The following is an 18,206-nucleotide window of genomic DNA, read 5'->3' as shown; positions in this document are numbered from 1 at the left end:
CAGAGACTGAAAGTATTATAGATAGTGGTTGACTCGAAATGGGGATGGGGAGTGACTGTAAAGAGGCAAGGGATTTCTTTTTTTTTTTTTTTTTTTTCCTTCTTCTTTTCTAAGGGAGAGGAGGGGAGATAGAAAGACAGACCCAAGCGTGCAGTCGGACCAGGATCTACCCAGCAACCCCTGTCTGGGGCCAATACTCTACCCATCTGGGGCCATGCTGGCAACTGAGCTATTTTTAGCCCCTAAGGCAGAGGCATCAGCGCCAGAAGCCAATGCACTCAAGCCAATCAAGCCTTGTCTGCAGGAGGGAAAGAGTGAGAGAGAGAGAGAGAGAAAGAGAGAGAGAGAGAGAGAGAGAGAGAGAGAGAGAGAAGGGTCAGGGGGAGGGTTGGAGAAGCAGATGGTTGCTCCTCCTATGGGCTCTGATCAGGAATCAAATCCAGGACATCCAAATGTCAGGCCAATGCTCTACCACTGAGCCAACCAGCCAGGGCAAGGGAGATTTCTTTTTGAAGTGATGGGAATGTTCCACAATTAAATTGTGGTAATAATTACAACTCTGTAAATACACCAAAAAATACTTCAATTGTACTTAAAAGGGATACTGAAATTATATCTCAGTAAAGCTGAGGTAAATAGAAAATTTAAAGACTCTTACTGCATTTATCATGCACTTAAGTGCTTGACATATTAACTATTTCACAACGTTACAAGATAAACACATTATTATCAACCCTATTTTACAATAAGAAAATTGAAGCACAAGCATAATTTACCCAAAGTCACATTGCTAGTAAGTGATAAGAGCCAGGATTTGAACACTAGTAATCTGGACTCCAGAGTCAGTGAACACACAGCTGTACTAGCTAACATTTACAGAGCCCACAAAAATATTCTTGAGTAATAAATTAGAATTAAAGCAATTATATTCATCCTACAACAGTTGTTCTCAACCCTTAGTACATAAGAATCAGCTGAGGAACTTCATAAAATTGTGTACTTCCACCAAACCCAAAACTCAAGAGATTTCAATATTGTAGAGATGAGGACCAAAAATCCAAACATACAACAAGGTCTCCCAGTAAATCTGATGTAGACGGAATGTGAGCATGAAAAAAAAAGGCCTGTAGCCAGGACAAAGAACGCACTTGAAATAAGACTGAGTTCTTTTCACCTCTTTTATTCATTTGCATCAAAGCATGTGGCTTTGAGTGTCTATGTAGATCAATCTACAGCCATATCATCCTGAACATGCCCGATCTCATCTGATGTCAGAAGCTAAGCAGGGTTGGGCCTGGTTAATACTAGGATGTGAGAATCCATGTAGTTTAATTTTATTCAAGAATATTTTTTGCCTGACCAGGCAGTGACATAGTGGATAGAGCATCAGACTGGGACGCAGAGGACCCAGGTCAAAACCCCAAGGTCGCTGGCTTGAGCACAGGTTTATCCGGGTTAAGCGTAGGCTCACCAGCTTAAGCACAGGGTCACTGGTTTAAGCGTGAGATCAGACATGACCCCATAGTTGCTGGTTTCAGCCCAAAAGTTGCTGGCTTAAAGCCCAACGTTGCCAGCTTGAGCCCAAGGTTGCTGGCATAAGCAAGGGGTCACTCACTCTGCTGTAGTCCACCGGACAAGGTACACATGAGAAAGAAATCAATGAACAACTAGGATGCTGCAATGAAGAATTGATGCTTCTCATCTCTCTCCCTTCCTGTCTGTTTGTCCCTGCCTGTCCTTCTCTCTGTCTCTCGCTCTGTTTCTGTCACACATAAAAAAAAGAATATTTCTGCCCATTTTATTCTACTTAAGTACTTGTGGGCCCTGGCCAGTGGCTCAGTGGATAGAGCATCGGCCCAGTTTATGGATGTCCCAGGTTCAATTCCTAGTCAGGACATACAGGAGAAGTGACCACCTGCTTCTCTCCACCTCCCTCTCCCCCTTCTCTCTGTCTTCTTCCACAGCCAGTGGCATGATTGATTAGACTTAGAGCATGGCCATGGGCACTGAGGATAGCTCCTTTGGAGCACAACAGCCTCAAGTGCTAAAAATAGCTCTGTACTTGAGCACTGGCCCCAGACAGGGTTAGCAAGTGGATCCTGGTAGGGGGCACATGCAGGAGCTGCTTCACTATCTGCCCTTTTCTCACATAAGGTAAAAGAAAAAAGTATTTGTGGATATAGCTTACAGTCATGTTTTACAACATGCCTTTGTAACATGTTGTAATTTTATGCAATTTTATTTTATGTTGTTCCAGAATAAGCCTTTAAGATTAATGAATGAGACCTCACTTATTTTGGAACCAAGGTAGCTAAAAGATAGTTTTTTCATTAGATGTAATCAACAAGGAAAGTAAAATTAAGTTAGTAATTATGAGACCTGAACATGAGCCATCTAAATCTATATGAAACTAGCGATCAATCTGAAAATGGTACTAAAGGATCAATTTCATAAAACTGACAAACTTCTGGAGATTAATAAGGGTCAGAAAAATAAATTCACATCATCAATATGCCAATAATTCAGGCTAAAGTGAATACAAGTCAAATTTCAAATCTTCCATTCTTTCTTCTTAAATATGCATGTGTCATCCCAAATGGTTATGTGTAGACTACATAAGAAGCAGGCCAATTACATGTGATTATGCATACATATGAACCTTATAGCTAGGACTCAAAATCTGAATTCTCTTTTTAAAATGGTAATCTGAAATTCACAAAATAGGAAATACACTATGTCTGAGCTTTTCTCAGAAACAGATGAATATGAGATCAATAGCAGAACTACACAAAAACAGATGGTTAAGATTAAAAGTGTAATTTCTGGCCAAAAAATAGAGAGAATACAAACCACCATAGGTATCAACCCTCAGCAATGTTAACAATGTTAACCTTCAAGTTTTAATGGTTCTCTAAACCTAATCCTAGAAACTGGAAAATAGATTTCCCTCAAACTAAGGAGCAATTCTCCCCACTACACTAAACCAAACACAATCATTGTAATAACAGCACCTATTTTTTTAAAAGTACGGTATCTACTGTTTTCCCACTATTCTAAATACTTTGCACATACTCTCACATCAAGCTAGATAACCGAAGAACTCTCCATTCCTCCTTCCTCACTCCTCCCGGCTAGCCATGAAACAAACGATACTCTATAGAGGTTTGGATCTGTCTTTTCACCTCCTGAAATCCTAGCAGAACTGCAAGATACTTCAAGAACAAACAAACAAAAGACAAGATAACATAGCCTAATCATCACAGAGATCCCTTATGAATAGTTCAGGGTTAGAAAATCCTCAAAAACAAACAAAAATAAATACACATTTAATGCATTTAACAAATAAGTTATTAAAATTCCAAAATGTACCAGAAATTATAATAAAAAGATAAAGATGGATATAAAACTGTCCTTGCTCTCTAGAATCTAACTTTGTTGAGTGGGTTGGGGGCCCAGGGATGGGGTCACTGAGAAGAAGAGAACTGGGATACACATAATAATTTACAACACAATAAGTGATACAGGTTAGGTATAGGGAAAAACACAGGTCCTGAAGTCAAGCACCTGGGCTCCCCTACCAACTCTACAATTTATTGTCTGAATAATATTGGTCAAATTGCTTAACCTCTTCTTGCCTCAATTGTAAGGTTGTTGGAAGAAATGAGATAAATTATTTAAGTGCCATCTATAATCTCTATCTCACAGAATGTACTCAATCAATAATTATTAATATAAGCATCAGACCAAAAGTATGTTTAAAACACTACAGGAATCCTCTTGAAGAAATAACTAAATCTGCCTGAGGAAGACAAGAAAGAATTCACAAAGGGAGATGAAATCTGAACTGGATCCAAAAAATAATCACAACCATGACAGGTAGGAGCAGGGAAAGGAGTTGAGATGTTCAATAAAAATATCGCACCCCTAATTCAGTTTGAGAGAAGAAAGGTAAAACGCTTAGTAAAGGCATCCTAAATTAGCATTTCTATTATAGGACTCACTACTTCATATTGAAATTGTGTTTCAATGGATGTGTCCCATGCAAGAGTATCAGTTTATCAAAGGCAAGAATTATATCACTAATTTTTGTATCCCAGTACTTATGGAGCACATAACTTAGGTGCCCATCTTAAAAAATAAATATATTCTGTAGAAAATATAAGCAAGTCTTTTGCTATTTAAAGCCTGAACGATTCTGACAGAAAATAATTGCCATACTCTCGAAATAAAAATATAAACCAAATTAAGGCATGTAACATCTTAGTAATACACATTAAATTCAACAGTATAAACTCGTGAATTCACCAAATTGTTCAATATTCCTAACCAGAGGTACACAGCCCATTTATGAAATGTTTAAAATATATACTTGCCTTAGAACTACCCTCAACCTGCACATTGGTGAGGCTTTTGGTGAGAAGAAAGAATGTGTGTGCAAGTGCATAAGGGTAGGAAGTGCAATGCACAGCAAGCATGGCTTCTTTTAGAGAGCTCCCCAGATAACAAACTGCAATGTGCAGTACCACCCACTCCCACCCTTACACACTATTCTACCCACTCCCACCTCCCACCATCCCATTTTAAAACCTCATTAGGTCATGAATGGGACTAGTCAGTTCCCAGCTCTAAATAAAACAGCTTCAACTGAGCCTTCTGCACCAGTCTATCACCACCTTGGTTTCTGTGGCAGATTATTTTCTTCGATGGCCACAACAATATCTCCTGTCTCACAAACTCTTCTGAACCCCAAACTCCCCCACAGCCATAAAGAAGTGAAGTCTAATTCCCCTCCCCTTGAACCCCCTTGTAACTACTCTCTTGTAATCAATAGAACATAGTAGAAGTGATGCTTCCAGACTTCCGAGGCAAGGTCATAGAAGGTGATGCAGCTTCCCCCTTGTTAGCTTGGACACACATCTTTGGAGAACTGAGTAAAAAGTCTCACTACCCTGCAGCCACAGGCTCTGAGGATGCCCAGGCCACATGGAGAGGCAATGTGTAAGAATTCCAGAAGACCATCCCAGCTGAGTTCCTAGTCAGCATCAATTATCAGACATATGAGTGAATATACTTCCAGATGTTTCCAGCCTTCAACTGTTGGAACATCTCCAGCCTTTGAGTCTTTCTAGCTAAGGATCCAGACATTGTGAAGTAGGGAAACTCAAGCCATCCTTCCTGTGGCCTATCTGACTTACTGACTGTTGGGAAAACAATTGTGTTAGGCTTGCTTGCTGTACCCTGCCTGATTAGTTCATGCGCATGTGGCAGCACCATGTGTGTATAGGCTACGTAAGGCTACAGGTGCTCGCCCTCGGCGCAGACTCGGACTGCGGATTGCCTGCCTGCCACTGTGAGGGGCCATTTTTGCTGTTCATTAGCCTAAGAAGCAGTTTTCCCTGCCTGTTTACTTGTCCACTGTCGTGAGACTCAAATGGGAATGGCCCAACGCTTTCCGGCTCCGCAGTTTCTCTACTGTCTGCCCAAATCCAATGTGAACCTAGCTGGCCTCAGCCACTGGCATTACACTGACCCATAGGCTCCATGAAGGTAATAAAATAAATGCATTACAGCTATAATTTGTCGTGTGGCTTAAACACTACAATAGTAACAGTTATATATTTTAATAATAACTATTAGTCACAGGTTTAACATTAAAGACAAAATTAAAAACTGACTCATCTGAAATTTCATTATAAAATCTAAGGATACTATATTCACTGAAGATAAATATACCACAACTATATACAACAAAAGTCTTTTTTTTTTAATCCCAAGGCAAGTTAAGTCATAAAGTAGCTTCTTTGGCTTTTGAAGAGTTCTCAGAGATAAAAATATATAATCAGCACAAAAACATAACTAAGTGTGTATAAGCACAATGAAATGCCTTTTACAGTTTCTGTTTTGCTAACAGTTACACTTAATGGGAATTGCCATGGCAAAATGATTGTTTTTGTGAAAAGAACCTTCTTTATTACTAACCAATCAAATTTCATTTTTATTACTGATGTAGAAAAGTTCAAAATCATGATTCATTTATAGAGAGTATAAAAATAAGAAGTGTTCAAGAATAGAGGATCATTTACAAAGCAATAAAAAATTAAAGTATGCATTTCTCTTACTGGCAGGGCAAATACTTCTACACAAATGTCTGTAGTTAAATTTACTGAATATTATAACTTGTCTTTGAACAAAAAATGAAAAGCCTGAATTTAATACCTCATCTCTATTTGATATCTTCAGTCCATCTGATAACTGCTTATCGAAATTTTTTTAAGTGTTTGAAAAATGTTAAGAAGTTTGATGATGTTGTCTTTCAATTTTCACTCAAATATGGAAGGCTTGAGCTAACATTAATAACTCAAATGTCCACAGAAATAAGAGAGACAAATTTTATGGAGCACCCATCACCAAAATCTTAATCTAAAAACTAAGTTCAGAGTATAAAATGGTAATAAGCATTCAATAAAATTAAAAGTCACATTATGTTTAACTATAGACTATTTCAAGATCAGAAACAAACCTTTTTAACATCATATCAAAGTTTTCTAAAAGGCAACAAAACACTGCTTCTGAGAATGCAGCTGCCAACCTACTCATGAATACAAGTATGATAAATTAAAATAGGCCACACCACTGTCAAGAGAGGCAAAGTACATTCTGTCTTTGTTTTGCTTCTCTGTCTGCTCCTTCAATATCTACTTCACATGTGCCAAGGTGATAAGCACTACAGTATGAGACTATTCATATAATTAATATGAATCAAAAAAGAATCTCTGAAATGTGACAGCCAGTTCAATAACTTCTCAATAATTTCTCACTGCCTTCCTCAATACTGGAGGATCCTCCGAATACTGAGTATAAATAACAAACTAGCTTTATTTTCAAGAACAAAAGACTCAAACGCACTGTATTTTTTCAATTATCTGTTGCAACTAGCATCCTTAGATATTCAGATAGGCAGATATAAGAGTTTTGATTATCATTTTCTTTCTTTTTTTTTTAGATTTTATTTTTATTCATTTTAGAGAGGGGAGAGGGAAAAGGAAAAAGAGAAAGGGGGGGGGGGGGCAGCAGGAAGTATCAACTCCCATATGTGCCTAGACCAGGCAAGCCCAGGGTTTCAAACTGGCAACCTCAGCATTCCAGGTCAATGCTTTATCCATTGTGCCACCACAGGTCAGGCTCATTTTCAATAAACCTTATAAACAATAGTATCACTTATATTTTAAAAAGGACTTTTAAGCCATGTTTTTTACTTCTTTGTACCTCTAGATCCCTTCTGAATCTTCTGAATGCTTTTCTTCCTTTTATTTATTTTAGTGAGAGAGAGAGAGAGAGAGAGAGACTGACAGACAGACAGAAAGGGTAAGAGATGAGAAGCATCAATTCTTAGTTGCAGCACCTTAGTTATTCATTGATTGCTTTCTCATATGTGCCTTAGGGAGGGGGGTTCCAGCCCAGCCAGTGACCCCTTGCTCAAGCCAGCAACCTTGAGCTTCAAGCCAGTGACTGTTAGGTCATGTCTATGATCCCACACCCTGCACTCAAACTAGTTAGCCCACGTTCAAGTGATGAGCCCGGGCTCAAACCAGAAACCTCAGGGTTTCAAACCTGAGTCCTAAGCACCCGAGGCCAACACTCTATCCATTGTAGCACTGCCTGGTCAGGTCCCTTCTGAATGCTTTTCAAGTCCAGATTTCCCAGTGCTTATGTGGAAATGAGATGAAAAAGAAACATGTTATTACTGATATAAAAGCAAGATTTTTAAAATATAACTGTTTTGATTATACTTACTTTCAAGATGCTTAGAGATAGGTTTCATGAAACCTATAAAACTACTTTCCCAGATCATACTATAAATTAATGCTACTGCTAAAATGAAGTTATTAATAAATTTAAATAATTAAGCACCCACATGCCCACAATGAGATAAATGAAGTATTCCAAGTCTCCCTTTTTCATCCTTTATATAGTTTTGAGCTTCTAAATAAAGAACAGACAGATATTGTCCTGACTTCAAAAGATTAATAATTACAGTATGACAAAATTAACTAATATGCTTAAAATATAGCAAGGCACTGGGAAGTAATAAGATCATTCAGAAAAGATGGTATATGAGTTAATAAAAATATAGACACTTTGGACATTTTCTTCTGTCCAAAATGGTAATAGAATAACCTCCTCAAAGGCTCTTAGGTAATAAAAGTAAGGAGAAATTACCATGTATTGAACACTCATCATGTACCATCATGTACCTGGTGTTTAATACATATTATAAAATATATTACCCCCCTCTTACAAATAAATAGACTGTGGTCTAGAATGGTCTGCCCAAGATCATAAAACAAGTAGAGGTAGAGCTGAGTTCAGAATTCAGTTCTTCTGTTTTACTTCAATGTCCTTGTTTCTAACCTTTATTCTTTCTCTCCTAAGGGAACTTCAATGTCTCATCTGTAAAACAAGAGCACCTATCCAACAGGATCAAATTGTTAACATTACCAATTATGTATATAGGTCATCTAGCACAGGCTCAAAAATAGACACTTTTAAAATCAGTAATCAGATAATTATAAGCTAAGTTTTAAGGCTAAAACCTTTTGGCACTAAGAAGCAGGCCTCTACTGAAAAAGACTCAGTAGGGTGATGGGCACACAACACAATCAACAGTTCAAATTATTTTTAGAACAGAAATTTATAGTTAGAAAGGAAAAAAAATAGCCTGACCCGGCGGTGGCGCAGTGGATAGAGCGTCAGACTGGGATACGGAAGACACAGGTTCAAGAGCCCGAGGTCGCCAGCTTGAGCAAGGCCTCATCTGGTTTGAGCAAAAGCTCACCAGCTTGAGCCCAAGGTCGCTGGCTCGAGCAAGGGGTGACTCGGTCTGCTGAAGGCCCGCGGTCAAGGCATGTATGAGAAGGCAGTCAATGAACAATTAAGGTGTTGCAATGTGCAATGAAAAACTAATGATTGATGCTTCTCATCTCTCCGTTCCTGTCTGTCTGTCCCTGTCTATCCCTCTCTCTGACTCTCTCTCTGTCTCTGTAAAAAAAAAAAAAAAGAATAAGAAAGGAAAAAATAATAAAAAGAAACAACGAAAAGATATATGTATATACCCATGACCTATATCAAATATTCTATTTTAGCCAGACCAGGCAGTGGTGAAATGGATAGAGCATCAGCCTGGGATGTTGAGGATACAGATTTGAAACCCCGAGGTCACTGGCTTGAAGCCCAAGGTCGCTGGTTTGAGCTCAAGGTCACTGACTTGAGCAGGGGGTCATTGGCTCAGCTGGAGCCCCCCAGTTAAGGCACAAATGAGAAAGCAATCAATGAACAACTAAGGTGCCACAACTATGAGTTAATGCTTCTCATCTCTCTTCCTGTCTCTCTCTCTCCTTAAAAAAAAAAAAAAATTATAACAAGGATAAACATGGCTGGAGTTGATCAAATTTATAATCTTAAAACAAATCTTAAAGTAAGTTGTAATAGGAATAATTTTAATTGTAATAACTGTTGATGTTTTATATTATTGAAACAAATTTTGTATTCCATTATTTTTTTTTCTTTTCCGAGAGAGGAGGGGAGATAGAGAGAAAGACTCCCGCCTGTGCCCCGACTGGGATCCACTTGACAACCCCTTCTGGGACTGATGCTCTGCCCATCAATGGCCATGCTCGCAAGTTAGCTATTTTTAGCACCTGAGGTGGAGGCTCCACAGAAGGGTGGAGAAGCAGATGGTCGATTCCCTGACCAGGAATTGAACATCCACACACCTGGGCTGATGCTCTATCACTGAGCCAACCAGCCAGGACTTTGTATTCCATTTATAAGTAACTTTTAAAAGTTTGACCAAACATATCCTCACAGAGAAAGAGGCAAAACACAGAAGAGAAAAACTAATAGTTAAAGAGCTAAAAATAATATTAATGAATTATTGATGCCAGATACAGTGCTAAGTATTTTATATATTTTCTCATCATCTTTAAATAACCTACAATTGCCCTGGCCGGTTGGCTCAGCGGTAGAGCGTCGGCCTAGCGTGCGGAGGACCCGGGTTCGATTCCCGGCCAGGGCACACAGAAGCGCCCATTTGCTTCTCCATCCCTCCGCCATGCTTTCCTCTCTGTCTCTCTCTTCCCCTCCCGCAGCCAAGGTTCCATTGGAGTAAAGATGGCCCGGGCGCTGGGGATGGCTCCTTGGCCTCTGCCTCAGGCGCTAGAGTGGCTCTGGTCGCAACATGGCGACGCCCAGGATGGGCAGAGCATCGCCCCCTGGTGGGCAGAGCGTCGCCCCATGGTGGGAGTGCCGGGTGGATCCCGGTCGGGCGCATGCAGGAGTCTGTCTGACTGTCTCTCCCTGTTTCCAGCTTCAGAAAAATGAAAAAAAAAATTAAAAAAAAAAATTAAATAACCTACAATTATCTTCACCATTTCACAAATATGAAATCTGAGGCTTAAAAAGGCAAGTAATTTGCCCAAGGTCACATATTTACTAAGTAGCTGAATAAGAACCCAGGTCTGACTCTCACTCTAAAATCCAAAGGCAGTGTAAAAGCAAGATGAAGGAAGTTAGCAACAATACATGTGATTTCTCCTGTTTGTGCTCAGCACTCTCTCTCCTTTTATATATATCTGGCAGTACTGTGGAGCCCTAGAGTCTGGAGCCACTCTTGGCACTGGAATGGGAAAATGAGTCAGGACTGTCCACCACAGTATTCCATCCTTTTGGTGACAGTGGCTGCTCCAAATGTGGTCACACCATTCAAATGGGACTACTCAATCCTCCCCTAGGATATATTCAAACTCAACTGACAGTGAAAAAAAATTTTAAGAAACTCAACTAATGTATTGAACTATATTGTCATTTTAAAAAAAGTAAACATTTAAAATACACAGGCTGTTATAAAAGATTTTGAAAACCATTCAAGCCTGACCTGTGGATAAAGCATCAACCTAGAATGCTGAGGTGGCCAGTTTGAAACCCTGGGCTGCCCGGTCAAGGCACATATGGGAGTTGACTCTTCCTGCTCCAACCCCTTTCTCTCTCTCTCTTTCCCCTCTCTAAAATGAATAAAAAAAATATTTAAAAAATAAAATAAATTTAAAAAAAGAAAAACATTCAATATCCAGGACAATTTTTATTCTTCCTTTAAAGTTCTAAACCTACCATATCATCATCTAGAGAGCCAAGCTACTAATTCAAAATGATAATTTACTATGCCTTTCCATATTACTGATAAAAGAACAATTCAAATTCCTCTTTCACTTTAAGAAATTCATCCAAAGAAACGACTCAGTAGATACAAATGTCTATGCAAACACTCTTTACATACAGAAAAATCATATATACTTGTAATGGCTTTAGTATGCATCAACTTAGCTAGACTGAACTTACATTTGCCAGAATTCCTTTTTCTACTATATTTCTGATTAGGATGAGGTAAAAAGAACATTCTCCAGCAGACCCTAGAAAAGGGAAGGCAGAGGGAGGCAACAGCCACTGGGTAGCATACAAAACACCTCCCAGTATTCAAAGTCTCTGCTGTGAAGGGATTCTGCTGATATAATTAAGGTCCCTAATCAGCTGACTTTACCTTAATCAAAAGGAAGATTATCTTGGGTGGACCGTATTTAATCAGCTATAAACCCCTTACAGAAGTCCTAGGGCCTCCCTGAGATCACAAACTGCAAGCAGCACCTGCTATATGTGCTCTCTTCCTCCGGGCTCTCCCCTTCCTACCTGCCTACCTTGTGGGCTTGGTGAGTGGTCAACCTGCACAACAATAGCATAAGCCAATTCCATGTGTGTGCGCGCGCATGTGTAGAGATGGAAATATACTGATATAAAGACAGAGATAGAAGCAGAGACAAAGATAGAGATAGAGATGGAGATAAGAGTTCCTACTGCTTCTGGCTTCTCTGGTTGAACTATTTGTACACCCTAAATACCCATCAGAATAAGACTATATAAGTAAATTATTATTTTATTATAATAAAATGCTATGCAACCATTTAAAATGATGTATAATTCCAGTCATACACATGACATACATGTTATATAACAAAACAGGTTACAAAAAGTATGCATATTTTATATTTGTGTCACCTTTTTTTTATTTTAGGGAGAAAGAAGTAGTTCACCAAAGTTTTAATGATGAGGATGAGATTTTTAAGTCTTAATCTGGATGTTATGCTTTTAGGTGATTCTTACTTTATTCTTTATTTATTTATTTGAGGGGCTGCTTTTATTTTCTATAATGGGCATGTATCATTCTTTTTCAGAAAAAAATAAGCCATTCTCATTTAAGAGAAAAAAAATGTCAGGTAGACTTACAGGTAAAAATGTGCTGAAAGCCTTAAGGGAAAGACAGGAATTATCCAAACAAAGTGGACATTTCAGGTGGAGGGCAACATGTGCCAAAGGTGGACACTACAAGTAATTCAGAAAAGAGAGTTCTGTGTTCAGGCAAAGGAGTGACAGGAGATGAGGCTAGAGAGACACACTTGGACTAACTTACGGAACGTCTTACATGTGTCACTCCACGCACTGACAATGAGGAACTAATGAAAGTGTTAAAACAACAGGAGTCACACTTGCATTTTAGTAAAATAAAAATAAAACAACACAAACAAAACCCCACTGAGGTTTGCAATGTGGAGACTGTATTGGAAAGAGACCAGAATGGAAGCAAGGAAACCAACTCAGACTACCACTTGATTCCAAGCAAGAAAAGCAGTGGAGAGGGAGAGAAGAAGCCATTGAGTCACAGTAAGGAGCAAGGACTAAGAGAACTTGGGGGGAGGGGGAGATACACTGTAGTACAGACATAGAAGTGGTTCACTGAACCTTGGGAGCTCAGAGAAGGCTTCCAAAAAGTTGTTCTTAAAGCTATCAAGCATATTACAGATAGCCTTAAAGGCAAGATGCTTTTAAATGTTTCCAACAGAATTATCAAACAGTGTGTTGGCTCATGGCCACTGAAAGGAAAAATAATAAGCAAAGTGTTAAATACACACATTAAAAATTAGAACTCTCAACTACAAAAATACTCACAATTATTTATGAAGTTATAATAGGACTCTGTGTGTGTGTATCTCAAATCTCTTGAGGTTGAGATCTTCCAACAAAATCATATTACTGCCAGAAATGGAATACTCTGAATAGTTCTTGGATTTGAGTCACACTTAGAAGTCACTTCAAGTCAAACACAGGTTTCATATAAATTATTTCATTTGCCCTTTTTAAACTGCTTGCCAAATAAAATCTTTTAATCTTTAAAATTAGAATTATTTGGCCCTGGCCGGTTAGCTCAGTTGGTTAAAGCATCATCGCAAAACACCAAAGTTGCGAGTTCAATCCCCCATCATGGCACATACAATAATCAACCAATGAACGTACAACACAGTGGAACAACAAATAAATGCTTTCTTCTCTCTTTCTCTCTCTCTCTCCCTTTCTCTCTGACTCTCTAAATCAATCCATTAAAATAAAATAAAATATAAAATAAAATTAGAACCACTTAAATTACAAAAGTAAAATATTCTCACCAAAACTACTCACACAACTCAGAAATGTAGTTCTTCCTCCTTCCACAATGCCCTACCTGGATTACCCTGAATTTACTACTAAAATTAGTTAAATATTCTTCTATGTGGTTGTTTTTGCTTACATAAACATATACATGTTTACAAAGAGTTTATTTATTTAACAATATGGGTTGATACAATATATATTATTCAATAAGGTAATCATAACTTTACAGCCAATATTACTAACAGGTGTACCTCTTCGTTTTTAGTATCTGTAATAATACAAGTATGCCATTTGATATATAATTAGGACATTTCTTGGTTTTGTTATTACAAATAATGCTACAATTAATATCACTTTATATTTCTTTTCTTTTTCTATATATTTCTTTAAATAATGGTCCTTACATTTCTATCAGATAAATCCCCTAAAGAAGAATTCTGGGTCAAAGGATTGTATTTTGTACAATATTACTGTATTAAATTTCCCAAAAGTAGCAATAATTTAGACTTACCAATAGTTTGAGGGTAACCATTTCCCCATGTCTTTTATTTGAAATTACCATATTCATTTTTGCCCATTTGATGAGGTAGAAAGACAGTTACCTGCTTTTAGTGACAAATCGTTTCATAACATTGTTCATTTGCATTTTCCCTTTCATGATTGCCTGTTTCAATCCTTCATCCTTAATTCTATTGGGAGTCTTTTTATGAATTTGTAGAAACTTATGTCTTTTATCATACAAAGCTTTATAAATTTTTCTGCAGTTAAATCTGCCCATTTTTATTCCATGAATTCTGGATTCTGTGTTTTGCTTAGGATTTCTCTTGCTAACCAAGATTGTTAAAATAATCTCCTATATTTTTCTTAATTATTTTATTATAATTTGGTTTTGTTCTTATTTTATATTTAGACTTGACTTCATTCTTGCGGTGTTATGACTTAGGAGTTGTCCCAACACCATTTATTGAATTATCAGACTTAAAATGCCTCCTTAGAGTAACAACAGATCATTGCAAATATATAGCTAAGATGGCAGACATAAAATTCCTAGAACTTCTTAAACTTTGCTAAATGAAGCAAAATTCCAAACTTATTAAAAGTTTACTAAAAGACATTCATCACTTTAAAGAAAGCACATGTTGGAACACATGCATACAGTATACCAGTATCATCATTCACTGTGAAAAGGTTGATTTTTTAACATAGCAGCAATCTAAATTAAATAGATGGTCTAATTTTTTTTAACATAAATGGTAAAAACAGAAATAATCGTTTTAAATTCAAGATTATTCACTGATTCAAATCACAAATATTTGAGCACCAACTGATAGGTGCTCAGGATACAATGGGGGACAAAACAAGTATGATTCCTGCTTTCATAAAGCTTGCAATCTAGTGGGAGCTTCCCTCTCTCCTAAGAAACAATGTTATTTATTTTAAGTGAAAATGGAAGAAACAAATGTATGTTCACATAAATGCAATGCAATGAAAACCACTTTGGCAAATTTTATGACAAATTCTGTATTTTCCATTTCCAAAATACCTTATTTCAAATGTCTTTATTCACCCTATTGACTGTCTCCTTACTACTGAACTCATAATGAAAACATTGCTAGGACATTAACTTCATTTAAATAGTAACTATTATCCATCATGCCTGACCTGTGGTGGTGCAGTGGATAAAGTGTCAACCTGGAAATGCTGAGGTTGCCGGTTCAAAACCCTGGGCTTGCCTGGTCAAGGCACATATGGGAGTTGATGCTTCCTGCTCCGCCCTCCCCCTTCTCTCTCTCTCTCTCTCACTCTCTCTCCTCTCTAAAAATTAATAAAAAAAAAAGAAGGAAATCTTATCTTTAAAATAAATAAATAAATAAATAAAAATAAATAAATAGTAACTATTATCCATCAATAGACAAGTACAATAGGTATGTTTAGTTTCCTTTTTCAATATTTAATTTCACTACAATAAATAAAAACGTCAATAATAGAAAACGTAAGTCTATTTACATCAGTAATGTTAAGTCTATCAAATCAAAGGTGTTTCTAAAAGGTATATTCAGCTATAAAGAAGTTTCAGTGAATCCCAGAGACCTAGCAAATTGTTGTATTGTGTGTCACTTGGAGATGAAACAAGAACTTCGGTGGCCCCTCAATGATAACAGGTTACAAGAGCGACTCATTAGTGACAATCACCCTAAACTTCAGGTCGCACCACGCTGGCTGCTCCCGCTCTCCCACTTCTGAAGCTTTGGAAGACCAGGCTCCTGTGGCCACGCCGCCCACCTAAATCCCAACTCACCACTTCCTCCACGCCCACCCCCGGCTCCCACCCATTGGGAACTGGGCAAAGCACCGCCCAGGGGAAGCAGACGGGCCTCCAGCCGCTGTGGGGTGACCTTGACCAAGTGTCTCCCCCTCAGTCTCCTCATCCGTGATGAGGCTGGTACTCCGTGCCCACCTCTATCCTCAGACCTGGGTTCAGCACGTAGTGCCGCAGAGCCAAGGGAAAGCCGCAACCCTAAACGCCACTCTGCTCCCCGCAACTGTCCCGCGCCATCCCCCGCCTGAGGCCGTGGAACACAGCCACGCGCTCTACCTGCGATCTGCGAGACGAAGGCTTCCGCCACTAGAGACATGTCGGCTGGGCGGCCCTTCGCCCGTGGTCCCTGCTCTCCGCAACCCTCAAGAGTCCTCCGCCGCAACGCCGGCGGCTCCTGGCAGCTAACAGAATTGGCCCGGCTGAGACCCAGACTTGCAAAGCCCACCACGGCGGCGGAGGAGGCGGTGGCGGCGGCGGGGACCCCAAGGTGACGGCCGGCCAGGGACTTCCGGCCCCGCTGACAACGGCGCGCGAGTGCTTCCGCCGGCCCCGCCCCCGCCGCCTCCCCGCGCGCGGGGCGGCCTTCCCAGGCTTCCTGGCGTTGCGGGGCAGGCGGGAAGGGGGGTGCAGGATTCCCAGTGACCCGAGAGTCCAACTCGGGCTTGGACGAGGGGACCCCGGAAGTCTTGAATAGCCTTTGTGTAAGCGGGAATCTTGTCGGCAAGTAACATTTTTAAGCTCACACTGGACTCAGGCACTTAAAAAAATACATACGGCGTTCTATTCATTTTATCGCTCGGCGACCCACTGAGGTATACTGTTGTCGCCATTTTACTCATAAGGAAACAGAGTTGAAACGCTGCTCAGAAAGTCCGCTCAGGCCCAGTTTCAAATCTACATTGATTTCCTCTGTTGTACTATACTGCTAGTTGACAGTACAGCCCATGAACAGACATTAGTGTTTACTCCTTTATTAAAACATGCGTGCCAGAGAGGAGGAGACTTGAGCAGTGCCTATACTGAGAGATTATTTGCCCTTCAACTCGGTACTCCCCAAATGAAGCTTATCGTGGAAAATAATACTCTAGTTTCACACACTTCTCCCCTTTCCAGTGTCAGAGGGGCAGGAAAGGAAGATACTAAATACCATAAGTGATTTTTTAACCCCCTAACCTAATAACTTCTTAAATTATACATATACAATTAACAAAACAAAAAAAAACCCAGAATATATTACAGACATAGAGGCATAAAATATTGTTTAAGTGAAGCAGACTTCAGAGATCATCTGGTGAGCCAAAGCGCTTACTGAAGAAAAACAGGTTCAGAGAGGTGAAGTGACTCATTTTAAATCACGTAGTAAATCAAAAAGTCAGATAGCTTACTAAGTCTTTGCAAAGAAAACCTGGTACTCTAAGAAGTACTGCCCATGACATGACATTTAGGAAACTAGGTCTCCTTTCTAGATGCTTCCATAACTCTTTAAACCTCTATTACAGCGTGTTGTTCATGTTTCTGCCTCCTTAATTCGTATAATAGCTTCATAACAGATTGCCACAAGCTAAGTGGCTTGAAATAACAAAAATGTCTCACAGTTCCAAAGGCTAGAAGCCCAAAGTCAAAATGTCCACAGGCCGTGCTTTCTCTCAAGGCCCTAGGGAAGAATCCTTCCTTGCCTCTGTGTAGCTTCCGAGGATTGTCAGAAATTTTTAGCCTTCCTTGGCTCTAAGCATATCACTCAAATCTCTGTCTCCATCATTACATGGTATTCTCCCTGTGTGAATGCGTCCAAATTTCCCCTTTCTTATAAGGGTAACAATCATTGAACTGGGGCCCATCTCTCAACTTAGTGTCATGTGCAAACTCTATTTCCAAATAAGGTCACCTTCATATGTACCAGGGGTTTAGAAACTTGAACTTATCCTTTTATTTTGTTGGGGATGGGGGATAATTCTACCCACTATAATTTTTTTTAACTACGTCTTATCAATATTTGCATCACCTTCTGCAACTAGAAAACTGGTTGAATTAAATTTAAATTGAATTCCAAAAACTTACTTGAGCATAAACACAGCAGTGTTTTAAGAAATAGTCTTCTCACTGGCAGAGATTCAGAGTTGACAAAAGACTGAGAAAATAGGCTTTTCTTGTTTAACACTGATAGCAAAGAGTATGCTGTGCTCAGTGTTTCCCTCCTCCTCTCATGGGTGGTATTGACCAAGCGAAATTAACTCTTCCAAGTATCAGTTGAAAGAAAAGCTTTCAGTTCCCATTTGTTCTCTGGACAGTGGAGAATTATGTGTAACCTGTAAAAGTGAAAATGATCCATCAACTATTGAAGTCCTATTATCAA

At 39.1% G+C, this 18,206-nt stretch overlaps 1 protein-coding gene across 1 annotated transcript in view; it reads right to left on the bottom strand.

Moving 5' to 3' along the window:
* Positions 1-16,389, bottom strand: part of MTX2 (metaxin 2) — a 65,245-nt gene extending 48,856 nt beyond the window's left edge. Inside the window, exon 1 of the mRNA XM_066346038.1 lies at positions 16,130-16,389. Within this exon, the coding sequence (XP_066202135.1) occupies positions 16,130-16,169 (40 nt within the window). The 5' untranslated portion in view covers positions 16,170-16,389. The remainder of the gene's footprint in view (positions 1-16,129) is intronic.
* Between the last annotated feature and the right edge of the window lie 1,817 nt (positions 16,390-18,206).

The sequence above is a fragment of the Saccopteryx leptura genome, chromosome 7, assembly GCF_036850995.1.
Source record: "Saccopteryx leptura isolate mSacLep1 chromosome 7, mSacLep1_pri_phased_curated, whole genome shotgun sequence".
Lineage (NCBI taxonomy): Eukaryota > Metazoa > Chordata > Mammalia > Chiroptera > Emballonuridae > Saccopteryx > Saccopteryx leptura.
Note: the sequence above shows the minus strand (reverse complement) of the source record. Positions and strands in the feature narration are given on the sequence as shown.